General features: G+C 47.3%; 1 protein-coding gene across 2 annotated transcripts in view; it reads right to left on the reverse strand.

Moving 5' to 3' along the window:
• Positions 1-8,677: 8,677 nt before the first annotated feature.
• Positions 8,678-15,783, reverse strand: part of LOC118165487 — a 13,018-nt gene continuing 5,912 nt past the window's right edge. For both annotated transcript variants that reach the window (XM_035323501.1, XM_035323500.1), the window contains 8 exons: positions 14,900-14,992; positions 14,239-14,343; positions 13,454-13,563; positions 12,317-12,511; positions 11,038-11,200; positions 10,029-10,194; positions 9,786-9,880; positions 8,678-9,166 (listed from right to left, as the gene is read on the reverse strand). In XM_035323501.1, coding sequence (XP_035179392.1) covers positions 9,081-9,166; positions 9,786-9,880; positions 10,029-10,194; positions 11,038-11,200; positions 12,317-12,511; positions 13,454-13,563; positions 14,239-14,343; positions 14,900-14,992 — 1,013 coding nt within the window. In that variant the 3' untranslated portion in view covers positions 8,678-9,080. The remainder of the gene's footprint in view (positions 9,167-9,785; positions 9,881-10,028; positions 10,195-11,037; positions 11,201-12,316; positions 12,512-13,453; positions 13,564-14,238; positions 14,344-14,899; positions 14,993-15,783) is intronic.

Here is a 15,783-nt window from a genome sequence, read left to right on the forward strand (position 1 = left end):
TTGCTGTGGAAGAGAGCCCTGTCTTAAATATTCTGCGGATGCTGCTGCCCCGTGCTGCATGTAGCAGTACCTTTGGACCCAGTTAGGTGATCTTTAAGGTCCTTTCCAACCCAAATCATTCTATGATTTTAGTGTACCACAGATTAAGAGCAGTTTAAGGAGTTGGATTCTTCACAAGATGCCTTGCCTGGATCCATTTTTTTCCTCCTTCAGTCTTTCCCTATGGAGCCTGTTTCTTACAGGAATTGTTGATGCCAGTATCAGGACGCTGGGAGAACAAGGCAGGGAATCACCTCACGAGACAGGTGCAAGACAGGGAAAGACCTCAGTTAAGTTCAGTCCTTTCTTCACCCCACCCACCCCTCTCCTGTGTCCAAGCAAACTGGAAAGAAATAACTTAGGGAGGAGGAGACTTAGATGGAATGTTTCAGTTAAATCAAGGCAAAAGAATTTGTATTATTTCCATTTTTTCCAGCATTCAAGGTGAAGCAGAACAGTTTTAAAGAAAAGTAGAGAGAGAAAAGAAGCCTCTGTTACAAGCAGTAAATCCAAAATACTCCCATCAGAAACATTTGGTCTCTTTCAACAATTTGCTGAAAAATCAAAGATCAAATCCATGCTGAGATGTTGACAAGAATTTGTAAAATAATTTTCATTGCTAAAAATGTAGGTTTGGGTCAGACATTTTTGCCCAGCCCTCTTCAGAGATTTTAAGTGTGCCCTTCTGGTGCTGTTCCTCTCCCATCCTGCTCGATGGGAAGGGTTGGTGCTTTACTGTGTGGCAGACGATGGATAGAAAGGGATTTGGGGCCCCCAGACCACCATCAAAGAAGGAATTTGAAGTCACTGAAAAAAATCAAGAGATTTCTGAGAAGGGCCAATTTTGGTTTCATTGTCAATGACTCTGAAGGCTTTAGGCCTGAAAGGTCTCTCTGGGAGACAACATAACCTGATGAATGGACCTCTTTGTGAAATAGCCAACACTTTAATCCCACTGGGGTTGGAAACAACCCAGGAAGAAGGGCTGTCCCTCCTTGATTTTGCCCTTTGTGCAGTCCAGACATCCATGTCAACGGAGGAAAAAAAAGAATGGAAAATAAAGAAGGGCATTTTCCTGTCGCAGGAAGAAAACAGCTCACCCTTCTGAGAATAGAGCTGTGCCATAGGGACAGGAACTGACTCAATGGCATCTTCATAAGGGTGCGTGTTGGTATAGTGGGTGGACCTGATACTGCAGCGGTTCAGGGAGGAAGGGTGGCATCACAACCACCTCTTGAGTGAAACCAGCCGACCAGAAGGCTTGAGACATGGGCAGAGCCTGGAACGTCCTGTCAGCCTCCAGCTTAAGGAAACACCAAGACTGGGAGCTCTGTAGGGACATGGTCCTCATCTATTTGACTCTTACTCTTCATATACAAAAGTCAACATCTGCCTATAGCCTGGGATGGGACATCAGCTGGGAGAAAATGAAGAAGAAAAGTCCTCCTTATCGGGTGATAATTGGTCACAACAGAACCCTCAGGTCTCCTTGGCATTACTGAGGCACTGCATCTGTAAAAACACCCCTTGTAATGATTTTATGTCCTACTCACCTTGCTGCATTCTTCCTGGTACTCCACCCTATAACATCAAGTGCCTGGGGTAATTACTACAAAATGACTAGATAATCTGGTTTGTCTCTTTTTGGAGAAATACTAAGGACAACAAAGAAACAGCATATTTCAAAACATGGGCCAAGTCTTCAGCCGCTCCAGCTTGGATTTCAGTCTGTGACGGCTGTGTGTGTTGTGCTGCCCAGCCAAGAATGGGACAACCTCTGATGGTCCAGAGCCATCTGGGCATCCCTGACATTTGTGCCAGCTGCAGTAATGAATTTATGGAGCAGCTTGGTGCTGAGGCTTGGAACAAGGAGGAACAGATAGCTGGGTGACAGCAGCAACTGGCTGTGTAAAAAATCTTGTAGGGAAAAAACAGCCGTCTGGAAACTGGGCTTCTGGAGCAAGAAATAACCGGGTTAACTTCTAGCTGTGATTCTGATACTCCTCCCTTCTGCCCCAGATAGAAATGATTCTGATGGCTCCAACACTTTCACCTCCTTCTTATGCGCTGCGCTGTCAGACCTGGGGCTGAGGCTCTGCAGCAGCAGTGTTTTGGGGCAGGGACCAGCGAGTTTATCACATCGGTGTATTTCCCTGCTCCATTCCCATGGGTGCTGGCATCCTGATGCCAAAGGGACTCAGGAGATAGCCAACCATACACCTGAGGCCTGGTGTTCAGCTTGGTGGCTCCAGGCTGTTGGTCTGTGGCCTCCAATGGAGGTCCTGTACCTCCAGCTCTTTCGGTGTAGGTTCTCCATTCAGATCCATCATGTGTTTGTGGGCTGTGAAGGGACACGAAGCCAACCAGCATCCAGCCCTCTGCCTCGGTTCCCATCTTGGTACTCATGGGATCCAACTTGCCAGCCCCCTGGATGGAGCAAGGCCGTGCCAGGGGTGGTGCTGGGGGGCAGGATGGGGATCTCCATCCTGTACAGCCAGTTCAGCACAGCCCCTGCACCTGGCCAGGGCTCAGCAACCACAATAAATTCCTCAGCACCCACCGGTAGCCCAGCAGCCTTCCCTGTGACCTGTTGCGGGTTCACTCCCAGCACCCGCGCTGCTTTTTGCTGAAGTCCTGGCAGATGTGCAGAACCAGTTTGTCGTCATTACGGGTTCCACCATCACCTTGTGCAGGCAGTGACGACACCCTAAAATAGCAGGAAGTGCCCAAATTCCCTTTCGGTGCGCTGTTCTGTGGGATGGGTGAGTACCAGTAGCGCTGCCTCTGCCCTGACCAGGCTCTCCTTATCTCCTCAAAATTCCCCTCAGCCCGATAACTGCCTGTGGCATCCTTCCACATGTAGCCTTACGAAGGGCCGTGTCCTCCTCCCACACCAGGTTATCAGATCTTGCATGACCCAGAGCCTGCCACGGCCCCTGTCCCCCTTCCTATCACCCCCTGCAATTGCTCCGGGCCCTCCTTGCCTGCAGCTGCCAGCAGCTGTGTTCACCTGCAGATTAAACCAAGTCCCAGTTGCTAAGGCCTTTTGTGGAGCAGAAAAAGTGGAGGAGGAAGAAGTGGAGGTGTAAGGATTGAGTGGACACAGCAGCCAAATGCCCAAAGACCAAATCCCACAGGCAGCAATGCCTGTGTCCACTGGAACACAGGACGTGGGCTCGGCTCTCCTTGGCCACAGAAGGAGCTGAGGTGGGGTTTCTGCAGACATCCAGAACCACTACTCATGTTACCTGCTCCGTCTCACTTCCAAGCTCCAAGAAGACCCAACAAAGAGTGGGCCAAAAGGAAGCTGAAGCCCCACATCTGTCCCTCTTCATAGCCAAATATCTGACATGAAGCCAGGCAGCTTTGAGGGGCTCTGTAACTGAAGACGAGCCTCACACAGCAGCTGCTGGATCCATTGAACATTTTGGATCCTTAGAGCTTGCCTTGTCTGTGATGCCGCAGGTTTTGGTGACTTTTTGAACTTTTTGGAGGTGCTTTGTCCAAAAGAGTACAATTCATCCTGTGTATGAAGTGAGCCCTACCACATCTCTAGGGGAAAGGTAACAGACAGTGGTACGTGCATGGGCACAACAAATGCTAAGAGAGCTATTTTTTTCCTGCTACTCTGCACGAAATTATATTCAGAACGTTCCCTGATAAAATGCATAGTCACGGGCCTATCACCCCAGGAAAACGCTTCTTCCTGGTTCATAAAAATGTTTGAGAGATAACATTAAATGATCAAACGGTGAAAAAACAAAAAGGGAAAACCACAAGATGAAGAAGGAAGGAGAAAAGTGGGGACTGAGCAGAAATGAATCCAGACAGGACAACTTAGTACATAGGTCAGCTCCGGGAACGAAGGAACCAACTCATGGGTCACAGTGTCCTCCCCACGTCTCTCAGAGGACGGTGGCTTCATCAGGCTTCAGCATCTGGGCTGGAACAGAGACGTGATGCCCTTCACCACCAGTGACATTTAGTGCAGTTTGCTTCCTTGATGATGTGAGCCGACATTCAGTTTTGCAAAAATATTTTTCACCATGTTTCTTTTAATAAAACATGGGCGGACTTTCTGTTCCTTGCCTAAAACTTCCACTCTCGTGCCTGTCTCTACATCTCTTTCCCACTCTTGTCTGAATGCACACACACGTGGGCTGCTCTTCTCTGCCAGAACTGGTGTCCTGGCCTTGAAAACCATTTTGCTAGGGCTCAGCTAACTGCTGAGCAAACACTAAGGTGAGAAGTGGGGCAGAAAGAAGAGACCCATCTCTCCATTAGGGGCAAACATGACACGGTTTGCATCCAGGATCCCTGGCTCAGCTGGGAACCAAAGGCCTCGTTGCTCATTGCCAGCTCCCAACTGGAAATGAGCCTTCAGCAATATGCAGCATCTCATAATGGAAAACACAGCAAGAGGCATTAAACGTTAGCAATAGCCTTAATGAAAGGACCCTGTGTTTAGAGAGCCTGAATAAAGGAATTGACAGCTCCCGTTGTTGATCTAAGGGTGGTGTATTTGTTTCCCTCTAACCGGGTAGAAATGCTGGCAGGAGTGCTCCAGGCTTGGGGAGTTTGCTTTGAGTCCCTGAGAAGAATTGTGGGCACACAACCACACAACAGTTGCTGCCACTCGCCAAGTCCTTGGGCCAAATGTATGGGAAACAAAGACTGGGTGCCTGCATGGAGTTGGGACATGGTGCTGCTCGGCCACCTGGGTTGCTTACTAAAAGCTATTTTCCAGGCTCACTTGTCATGGTGGCTGCTCAGAGCACAGTGAGAAATTCAGTTTTATGTCTGGGTGAAGTGGCAGAGTAGACAACCAGATGCGTTAACCCAAGTCATGAAAGATCTCTGGACACCCAACAGCTGCTGCATTGGGCAGGATCCCACCACATCTGCTCAAGTTTTTCCTATTGGGAATACACTTGAAGCAGACAACTTCATGGTCTAGAAAATCGGGACTTTTTCTTCTGTGGTTCTTGAGGGTATCTCCTAGGTGTGAGGCTCCCCAGCTAGACACATCTTCAGCCAGTTTTAGTTTGACAGCTCCTATATTCCCCTGGTCTTGCACACCCAATTGGACATTTCTGACCCAAATCACTGGAGGTTATGGAACGACACATTTGCTTGTCAAGAGGAGAATTGTGATAAATGATGGCTAAAACTGCATAAAGCTGATAATAATGCAAAACACTGCAACATGGCGTTTTATCAAAAAGGCTTAATCATGATGATAATATAATGGGGATTTTCCCCCATCTGTTTTGAGAAAGAAACACTGCTCCTCTATTTAGCAGCACCAGGACAACACTGAGAAATCAGAGTATTTCCTTGTTTGCTGCAGAGATAACCACGCTTATTCCCAGCACAAACCCAGCAAAGACGGAAGAGATTCTGCAGGTTATTGTGTTGAAAACATTGCTTTCTGTCATGCCTTAAGTGATACTGGAAAACAGGTACAGTGCAAACACCTCTTTACCCTAAGTTCTCCTGAGTCAACAGACTACTTCTGAGAACGTGACTGTTGAGGTAAACCCCAATTCTGGTGAAGGATAATTTTTATGTAGCTTCATTTGTTTGCTTCCTTATTTAGTAAGCAGTAAAAACTCAACGCGTAGTAATTTCCTTGTCTTTGCATTTATGGTTTTCACAGTACAGTGCCATTTATTGGTTACATTCTTGTCTGATGAGAAGTAATCCTTTGGTTTTGCATGTTTCCAATGAAATACCACTGAATTTCTCCCTGAAACGAAGCCATCATCTGAAGTCAAGAGGGCAAGTTTCCCCAGCATAGACACATAAATGAAGTATTATTTGGGAAAATAGATACTTTTGGATTCCTCTATAGCTGGTGCAGACACTTTGGACATCTCCAAAGTGTGACTGAGAGAGGAAACGCTGTAGTCTTCAGTGGGTTTATGCCCCATGAGATGGAAAGAGGTATCTAGTTGGTAGGAGGTAAATTGGGTTCATATTCCAAACTCTAGGCACCATTAGGCATGTGGGTTTCAGGCTAGACCATTTCTGTATGGACCTAAACACAACCTAAAGTCTAGTCCTGCCTCCCACAATGAGCTTGTCCTGGAGATCTGAACCCGTCTGGTGGACTTTGAAGGGTTAAGTGTTGTTCTGAGGGGAAAGCAACCCAAACAAACAAGGAACTTTTTAAAGAGCCTTTCATCCTTTATCTTTGCAACTCTCTTGCTATCTTTGTCTGCCATCAGTAGAAAGCATGCCCCTGCGGTTTTCTTATCTTGCCCCATTTATAACCTAACCTGTCGATCTGTCCATCACCCTGAAGTTGCAAAACAGTTCCTATTTTAAGGAATTTTCCCACCGCTACAATGCCTTCAGGTGCTTTTCTCAAGGGCTGAGACATTCCAGTCTTTATTTACCTGCCAGATAGCAGCAGTGCAAGGCGAGAGCTGCTACTGCTACCGAAAAAAACATTCATATATAGCGTCCCAGAAAACCACTGGCAAAACGTTGCCTCAATTTACCAAGTCCTGGGCTGTCTGTTGCACTGAAGACAACAGGTGAGGAACCACACATCCTTCCCATGAGCTGAAATGCTATGCACACTCTCAGTCCTGTGCCACCACTATGGTGAGAGTCTAATGTGGACATGACAGAGAGGTGACAAGCCAAGAAGGGACCTGGTTTTTTTTTTTTGTTGTTGTTCCAGAGATTTATAGTCCGTGTTGAAAACTTCCTTTGCTTGGAAAGGTCAAGTAGTTTTTTTAAGCATTAAGACATAAGAGAAACCCCATGTTGTGGGACTTCACCGCATGCTTAAAGTTAAGCCTCTGCTGGATGGTGGTGGACCTCAGCTGGCACTTAACTTCATTTATTCAGTGATTTGAAGTACTGGGGCTTGCAGAAGGTTAACAGCTCTTTGCACCACACTTGTAGCCAGTTGTTAGCAGCAGCCTACTCTTCTCATTTGTCTAACGTAATTACCACCTTCATTTATCTGTACCTTTAAGCTAAATATTCTGTGGCAGCACCCGCAGCTGGGATGCAGATATACTGCAAGCACAGGAACCGGGGGTGACTCTGTCCCCGTGAAGCAGCAGGATTTTATTGCCCGGACATAGCAGCAGCTTTGCTGTGTGCCTTTTTGGGTTGGGGCCAGGGAGGATGATGGCTTCTTACAACTTCCCCAGAAATCCTCAGGGTTTCGGCTCAGCTCTCCTAGCCTCCTGTTTCCTGCTCCCCTCCCAGCTGGTCCACGCTTCCTCGCCCTAGTGCTGCTGGTTTTCCAGCGTGGGTGCAGCTCCAGCCGACCCATGCCAGGAGGTGCACGGGGTGCCAGAGAGGAGCACGGGGCAGAAGGGAGGTGCCTGTCCCAGGAGACCCCTGCCCCGGGGAGAGGGGGTGACACACGAACTGCTCACACGGCTGCCACCAGGGCAGGATATGTGCTGGTGTGCGAGGGAAGGGTACAGGGTGTGCGAGGCTTGTTTAGCCGTCTCGGGGTATGTGCAGGGAGGAGGGCATGACTTCATTCTGCTTGCAGAAGCTGGCACGGGCTGGCAAGCCACGGGAGGCTGGGAATGCCCCGCGGTGCCCCAACAGCGAGTGCCCCCGCACAGGGTGCCGGTGGGCTGGCAGGGTCAGAAGGCTGCAGCGTGAAGGGGAGGCTGTGTTCAGGACTGAGGAACGGGTGCCAAGGACTTTTAATCAGGAGTCAGGGGAGCTGCTAGAGTGAAACAACCTCTGACACCTGGAGCCAGAGCCAAAGCTGCTATTTATGGTGGCTTAAATAGCGCAGGCTGAATAGCAGGCTGCATCTTGAGGAGGGTCAGATGGACAACAACCCCTTTGCCAAAGCAAGCTGAGCACAGTCAAGACTGGAGTCAGTGTTTACATGTTTGCAGTGAAGTGTGGGAGGAATCCAGCCCCAAGAGCTGCACCGGGTTTGGCTGCTCAGGTCGTGGAGCGGCATCGGGTGAGCTGGGAGGGAACTCGGGCACGCAGAGGGATGTGGCTCGAGATAGAAGGCCACGAGCAGGAGAGAAAGGTGCTGCAAAGCTATGGTAAAGAGCTGGAAAGGGGCTTGTCCCTCGGGTGGTAAGAGGCGGTGGTGTGTCGGTGCCAAGGGAGCAATCTCCCTGCCCAGAGCAGGAGGGAGGAGAAGGAACAACTGCAGGGAACTGGCAGGGATCTGCCACTTGGACACCGCCTCTGGTGCAGGGGAAAACATTACAAAAAAACTCCAAATCTGCATTGCACATCTGAGTGTTTTGAAGCCAGCCTCTTGCCTTTGAGCCCTAGCTCATTGTTTCCTTAGTGGAGGTTTGTCTTTATTAAGAGCGAATTCCCCTCGTCCCTGACTCTCCCCTGGTCTTCATTCGCCATGGGCCCACATCAGCCTCTGCTTTCTGCAAGGAGGCTGCCGAGCACCCCGAGACCAGCTGGGAACTCCCCCAGTCCAAGCAGGGAGTGGCTGTGAGGATGCCCGAGAAGGACAGGGGGTCAACTACTTGCTGCAAGCCCTCTGTCAGGGTTGCACCTTCCAGTATTTATTCCTTCTCCTAGGGCTTAGCTGTGGAACCTTGTGATTTTTGGAGGATGAATAGCTTGGTGGAAATCAAATGAAACTCAAAGCCTTTTCCTTACGTTCCAAAAAGTGGATTTATTTAGTGAAATGTAGCTGTTTAAAATACACAGATCTGAGAGTTGGAAGGTTGTATAAAAGCAGGCATGGAGTCCACAGTTTGAGGCACTTAGGAAACACGGGCACTCAGGGAATTCCTGCAATAAAGCATCATCTCCTGATCCTGCTGGCATTCTGTGGGCAGCTTTCCCGGCGGTTTCAGGCACTTACTGGAGATAAACAATAAATAGCCGCAAAAGGCTCCCAGGAGAGACACTGGGTGAGAAAGTGCTGCTGTTTCCCAAGGAGGTAAGTGCTTGATTAGAGAAGGTATGGCTTTCACAAGGCCAAGTGCTCCAGCAAGGCATAGGTTGCCTCATGTCTTTTTTTCTGAGAGCAGATGCTGTTCTTTCACTCAGAAAGGTTTTCTTCAGTTTCAGACCACTCTGTTCTTCACTCTTTCAAATATCTGCATCACCTTGCCTGCTGGTATGCAGCCTTCTCTTATGATGGTGATGCCACCTTCCCGGAGCAAGAATGAGAAAGTTAGGATAATCCCCAAAGGGGGAAGGAAAGGGATGGGGATTATGTTACAACATAAAGGGACATGTTGAACCAGTAAAAACATCCAGATGCTCAGTGCCGCCCGATAATAAAGCTGTGTAACAAGACCACTGGGAAGTTTGTCAGAAAGCAACACCTGCCAACACTGGCAGCACGCTGTGCTCAAGAGTTCAGTTTTCCACTAGAGAATCCCACTCAGATGACAACCCAGAGACAGCTAACAACTTGTGCTATTCCATCACTGTAGATGAACTCCTTTAACTCTAACTTCATTCTGGTGGTCTACAAGGAAAATACATGCTTCCTTTCAGAAGCATCCACCCTCTCACTTCAAGCATTTTGCTCTTATATGGCAATTTTTGCTTGCACAACCTTGTTTCTCCTCACTGCTTCATTCTCTGTCAACACAGAGGTCCTCCAAGGACAGCTTTTTTTTGTTCCTATCCAGCAACATGTTTGTAAAAGCCCAGGCACTCAAGAACTGTCTTTGAGCACACTGTGCTGCCAGATTGATGCTATTGAAATGAATGGAAACAACCCAGGCAAATGCAACCGGAAGGGTGGTTCTAACACTCACTTTCATCAATCTTTGTGCAGTTGACCACGGTTGATGCCACCACTTCATCAGAATCTCCATCACAGAGAACACCCTCCAGCTTATGGCCAAGACGCCTGTAGGGAAAAGAAGAAACAAAGCTACACAGTACTTCATATTACCTGGGGCTGAAGTTCCCCTCTACACGGGGCATCAAATCATGACAGCTGCCCGCCTGATGGGTAGTTTTCAGGGCTATAGAAATGCAGTGAACAGGGCACTCACGAGATGACCATGTCGTGATGGGTGCTGTCAACCTCTCCACTAGGATTAGCAGATGTGATTGCCAAGGGTCCCGTCATGTCGATGAGGTGCACCAGGACAGTCAGGTCAGGCACTCTGATCATTATACTGTCTTGAGTTCCCACCCTGCTGTAGCCTTCTCCAACCCCTTGAAAGACAGATAGGGAATTTTGGAAGAGCTTTGCTTGACACAGCATCAGAGGAAGACCTCCTGCTTTCCTTGCAAGTGTCCCTGCTCCATACCCCAAATAAAATGACAAATCTCTTTGCGCAGTTTCAGAAAAGCCGCATGTTTGATTAGAAATCCATGAGAGCAGCTGTAAGATTTGGGGACTGAGTAGTCAGCGGCAAACAGGAAAAATCTCTCAGCCTTAGTGGCTGGAGATCAGCATAGCTGTTTTCACAGATAAAGGATCTACCTGGATCACAGAGTCAAACTCTTTGTGATCTGTGCCCAGCCTCCCCATTCTCTGCCACACATTCTGCCAGTTAAGCATGCATAACTCCTACTGTTTCTTCAGTCTTCAGTATTTCCACTGATTCCCAGAAACCAGGTCTGCGTGTGAACCATGCTGCTGTTTGCAGCATTTTGTCTCGGTCCATATGGTAGGAAGGGAGAGGCAACAAGATACCCTAGGAACCTCTCCCCTTCCTGGACCGCTCTTCTCTATTCGATCCTCCACCCAGGGCTTGCTCATTCCTAGCTAACAGCTATGGGCCTGCACGATGTGACCCTCCCAGGCTGAAGATCCTCCCTTGCTTTGAGTCTGACTGGGTTATAGAGATCATCATGCTGTCTCACGCTGTTTATGAGTCATTCCAGCTCTTTTACACCCTCTTCTAAACATTTTGCTAAGGCATGTAAGAGCTCCAAAGATGCTTTCTGAGAATAAAATGAACAGAAGCTTTCCCTTTGCCATCCCAAAGGACTGCATGCCTGCTGTGCTGAAAACATGAAAGCTGGAGAGAAGGGATGTCCTGTTCTCCTCACCTAACTTCTTTAGCCACTCTCCTTTTTTGATAATGCAGCCAATGCCACCAGGGTAAACATTTTCCATGAATTCCCAAAGCAGCGGGCTGATGGGGGGAGCAGCTGCTCGCAACTGGTCCAGGTTTGAAATAAAGATGCAGATGGGCTTCTCTTGAGGCCTGTCCTACAAAAAAAGGAAAATAAAAACAGGATGAAAGGAAGGATAAAACGAGATGAGGAGAGCAAGTCTGCATTGGGAAGATATAAGCCCACTGGAGTCTTAGTCTCTATACTTCCCAGGGACCACAAGCTCCAAGCAAGCAAGAGCTTGGGAGGATGCATCCAAATCCCCTGCTTCAGACAGAACCAACCCCGGCAGGCAATGTTCTGCTCATTATCAGTGTCTTTAATGTCTTTCACACCAGGGTCTTGATTTTCTTCTAACTTATACTGGCACAAACCAAGAGAAAACCCACCAATTCACAAGAGGGTAACGGAAGGGAAGTCTAAACCCTGAAACCAGTATCTATGTGACCGCTTCTTCAGCTCTTCGGTGCTTTGACATAAGCTTGTTATAAAGTGAGAAGTGATATGGAGGAAAATAAAAGACCTCATAAAACAGTGTCATTTCAGTCCTCAGCTGACATCATTTCTAGCAGGGCCAAATGACTAAGGAACGGGGCATGTATTTACATTCTGTTTATATTCTCTCACTGACAGGGAAGGTTAGCATTGGCACCAAAGCAGGACAGAAAAGACTGCCTTTGTTACTGATGTTCACACTAAGTGCCAGCTGAGATAGTCTGTTATGCTTATTTCTCCAGGCTAGCCAGGAAATTGCTTCATGGAGAACAGACAGGGCCAGGCTGCAAAAGATGTATTTAAGGTGCAAACTTTGGGTCTGATTCCAGCACTGAATGTCTCCAAAAGTCTTGGCAGGTTTAGAGCTGGGATTCTGATTCAGCACTTCCTAAGACAGAGAGGACAAATATCAGTTTGGACCCACTTCTGACACGAATCAGGACTGTTCCAGTTTGGGTTTTTGCTTTAACCCCTTGGTGAAGCACAAGCAGCTAATTCCCAGTGCTACACGCCCAGAGCAGCCTGTGCTTTTCCCCAGGTTGCTCAGCTCAGAAAATGGTCCCTGACCTTTTCTTGAGGCTCCTCCTAGACTCTTTCTGCTCAGCTCTGAGCCAGGACAACCTGAAACAAGGCGGCTTCCATTTCTACCTGAGTACATAACTCATCTATGGGATGCTAGCAGGATCCAAATAACAAGAAGTCAGTCTTGCATTCACACCTTGATTCTGTAGACCTTCTCGATGGCTTGAGGGTGTCTGCAGGAGGCTGCCAAAGCGTACACGGTGTCTGTCGGGACCCCACACACCGCCCCTGTGTTCAGCAAGTCAGCAATGGCCCTCAGGCCACTCGTACAGTGGGACTTGGGGCAGATGCAGGGTGGAGGACCTCCCGTGTCCTTCTTAGAGCTCTCAGCCTGGTGGTAATCAGCAAGCAATAAATCCATTAGAGTGGGAATAAGCAAACATAAAAATCTCAGGGTAAGATCTGATCTGCCTGAACGCAGCTATTTCCCGGTGCTGTATTCCCTTGCGAGCCAAAGGACAGAGGTGGCACTTCAAGGCAAGCTGCACCTAAAGGAGATTATATTAATTACTTTTCAGAAGCAATTACTTCTGCTCCAGGAATAAAAGAGTCAAAACAGCACCTAGTTCAGGTGCAGACATTTGAACTCTGATGCCTACAGTTACAGGAGATGAATCCCACCCAGCATGGTGAATACTTTCTGGAGAGGTAACTGCCCTCCACGGTGACCTAAGGAAACTGCTAGGAAATCCTAAATCCAGAGGAACTTGAGTGAGAGCAGGTTGCAAAGTGCTTTTTCATGACCCTCTGTAGTTAGGAGCAGTAATTTAATGAAAATGTTCCACTGCAGGAGGAATTGGAGCTGTCAGATCAATCAACCCAGTTAGGTGGAGCTGCCTTGGTCAGACATAGAAGGCAGCAGGAAAAGTTTAAAGTTATCATGTGGAGAGGGGAGCTCTTGCTGTCCAGTCTGGGCAAATTACAACTCCTTGCTCCTCTGCACCCAAGATTATGACCATTAAAACTTCAGCCTGTCAGCAATTCATGGATTGGAGACAGCTAATTCCACCTGAACAAAGAGATGGAAGGGCGTTTTGGAGTGAGGTGGGCATTTTGTAAATGTCCCTGCCTTTTCCCCAAGCTTTCAGCACATTATTCATAATAGAAGGTCACTTGTTTTCAGCTCATAGCTCCCTACAGCAATGCTGTGACAGGGATTTCAAATGGTAAGAAGGAAGGGAGATGGAAATTTGAGCTCCCCTAGATGAGACTGAAGACCCTAGGATATTCCTCCGAACAGGGAAGTGACACCACTGCACAAAACATCTCTTACTGTGAACAGAGGGGGGCCCATCATCATTAGATCCTTCCCAAACATGCTGTTTGCCAGTGATGCTGTTGCTCCATAGAAGCAGATGATGCTGAAGATGCTTAACATCACAACTGAAAATAAAACCAGAGGGTCAAAGGAAGGAAGGGTGCTGGCAAAGTTTTATTTTCTTTTGTGTCTCATGTCTTCCCAGAATTGCAAACTTACCTCAGCCTTTCCTGTTACACAACATTTACAGTCCAGCACATTTGTGGGTCTAAAAATTCAAGGCATTTCCACACTGGCCTACCTGACTCCTGACTTATTATTTTTTTTTTTTTCCCCTGGTGGAAAAGCCTTTAAAAAGCATTTTGCTAAAGCACTGTGTATAATTACAAATCAAACTCTCACTTGCTACAAAGCCAGAATTTGAACAGAAATTCACAACGTTGGTATATTTAGTTCACTCCAAGTCTTGGCTCACTGAACAACTACTAGAAAGTAGGGCTGTACAGAACCTCTGGAAGTCATCTTGATCTAATAGTATCAGCCATAGCTAGATATTTATTAGGAAGCTCAAGGACCTTTGGGATAGTGTGAGGGAATGTTTCCTCCTGCAGCCAGAAAGCCAAAAGGCTCCGCATCTGTAGCTTGCACACACACCAGTCTTCTAGGGAAAGATGACACAATATTTTTCTTGCTTTTTACCGTACAGAGCCTGTGCAGAATATTGCTCCTCAGCCAACCAGAGACCCACTCTTTTCACCCTCTGGGTGAAGGTTTGAGGACCAAGGTCAGCTACAACTCACTTTCAAATGGCAGAGGGAGGTTCTCCAACGTAAAGAGCAGAAAACAAATGGTCAAGATCTCCATTGCAGCAGTCATGCAGAGAAGCACCACGTTTAAAGAGGAAGCTGTGGAAAGAAATATAAACAAGGGGAACCCACATCAGAGAAAGACTTGTAAAAATGTATGTGAAACCACAGAAGAGCTCATAAATCAACTTAATTGTACATGGTCTGACTTCTGTGTTCACAGAGATACGACTGTGGTTTAGTTAGCCCTTGGCTTTCAGGAGACAAGCTGCCAAGCCCTTCATCTGCCAGTACACTGTGCTCACATGGAAAACACTTTTCAGGCAGCCAAGAAGATTGTGATTTACAGCAGCTGGGCTGGAGGGTGACTGTGGATGTATGCCAGTGGCCCAGTCCGTCTAACACTTTCACCTTATTTGAACCGTTTATTTTCTTTGAAATGTTCTTCCTTTCCCTTATGACTGCTTCTTCTAAGCCCAGCTCAGCTTCTGTTACTGACTGTGGGCAAAACATTTCAGTTCTTGCCTAATTGGAGTGACAGAGAGGGCTGAGACTCCCTCACTTGTGCATCTCCACCACAGAGCAGCCACAGGTGAGATTGGACCTGGCCCCAAAAATCCCTCAATAACCGATCACCCACGGTACTGAGACTTACCTAAAATCATTAAAAAACCATTGAGCACCAGAAAGGCAATGGCACCAGCAGTGAATCCTTCACTGTTCCCCGCACCAATGTTCATCAAGTGGCCTGAAACAGGACCAGCAGATTTGGATGTGAGCAAAGCATTAAGCACAGCGTAACAGAAGAATGACATAGCTGCTGTTTGAATGACTACAATTCGTATTAATTGATGGTGACTGCTATAAAAACAGCCTACTGCACTGAAACATTGAAGCCCATCACATCGGCAGTACAAACCACTTGAGGTATTAACTGAGGAACGGGTGATGGCTATCTTAAAAACCGATGATTTTACTTCCAGCTTGTAAATGACATCAAAATCTGGCTGAAAAGACTAATAGCTTCCTGACATACCTCTTAGGCAACAGCTTTAACTTTCCCCACTGATGCTCATTTTAATAGGACCTGGCTTGGATTTCACATGAACACACTGCTCATGTGGAGCTGAATAGGGCTTCTTAAAGACAAATTTGTCGTTCTGAGATCTTCCAGGGTTACAACCAATTAAGATGAATTACTACTGGCTTCTGAAATGTAAATCCAGAACCTGGTGTCTTCTGCCATCTCAGGAGTGTCTACTGACCTCTTATTCTGAATTAAATATCCTGGGACAGCCTGAGTGCTGCCTCAAAACTGTTGAGCAGGGAAAACTTTACCTCCATCGGAGTCAAAGACACAACTTAGACCTTAGACTCCTGCAGCTGTCAGAGCACCAAGAGACTGCAGCAATGGCAGTCAGTTATATGAGTGCAAGCCAGGATGTTTGACCTTTTTCTTTTTTTTTCCTTTTTTTTTTTTCTTTTTTTTTTTTTTTTTGCTTTTTTTTTTAGGGGGAGGAATTTAATTTTGTTTTTATT

This window comes from Oxyura jamaicensis, chromosome 4, assembly GCF_011077185.1.
Source record: "Oxyura jamaicensis isolate SHBP4307 breed ruddy duck chromosome 4, BPBGC_Ojam_1.0, whole genome shotgun sequence".
Taxonomy (NCBI): Eukaryota; Metazoa; Chordata; class Aves; order Anseriformes; family Anatidae; genus Oxyura; species Oxyura jamaicensis.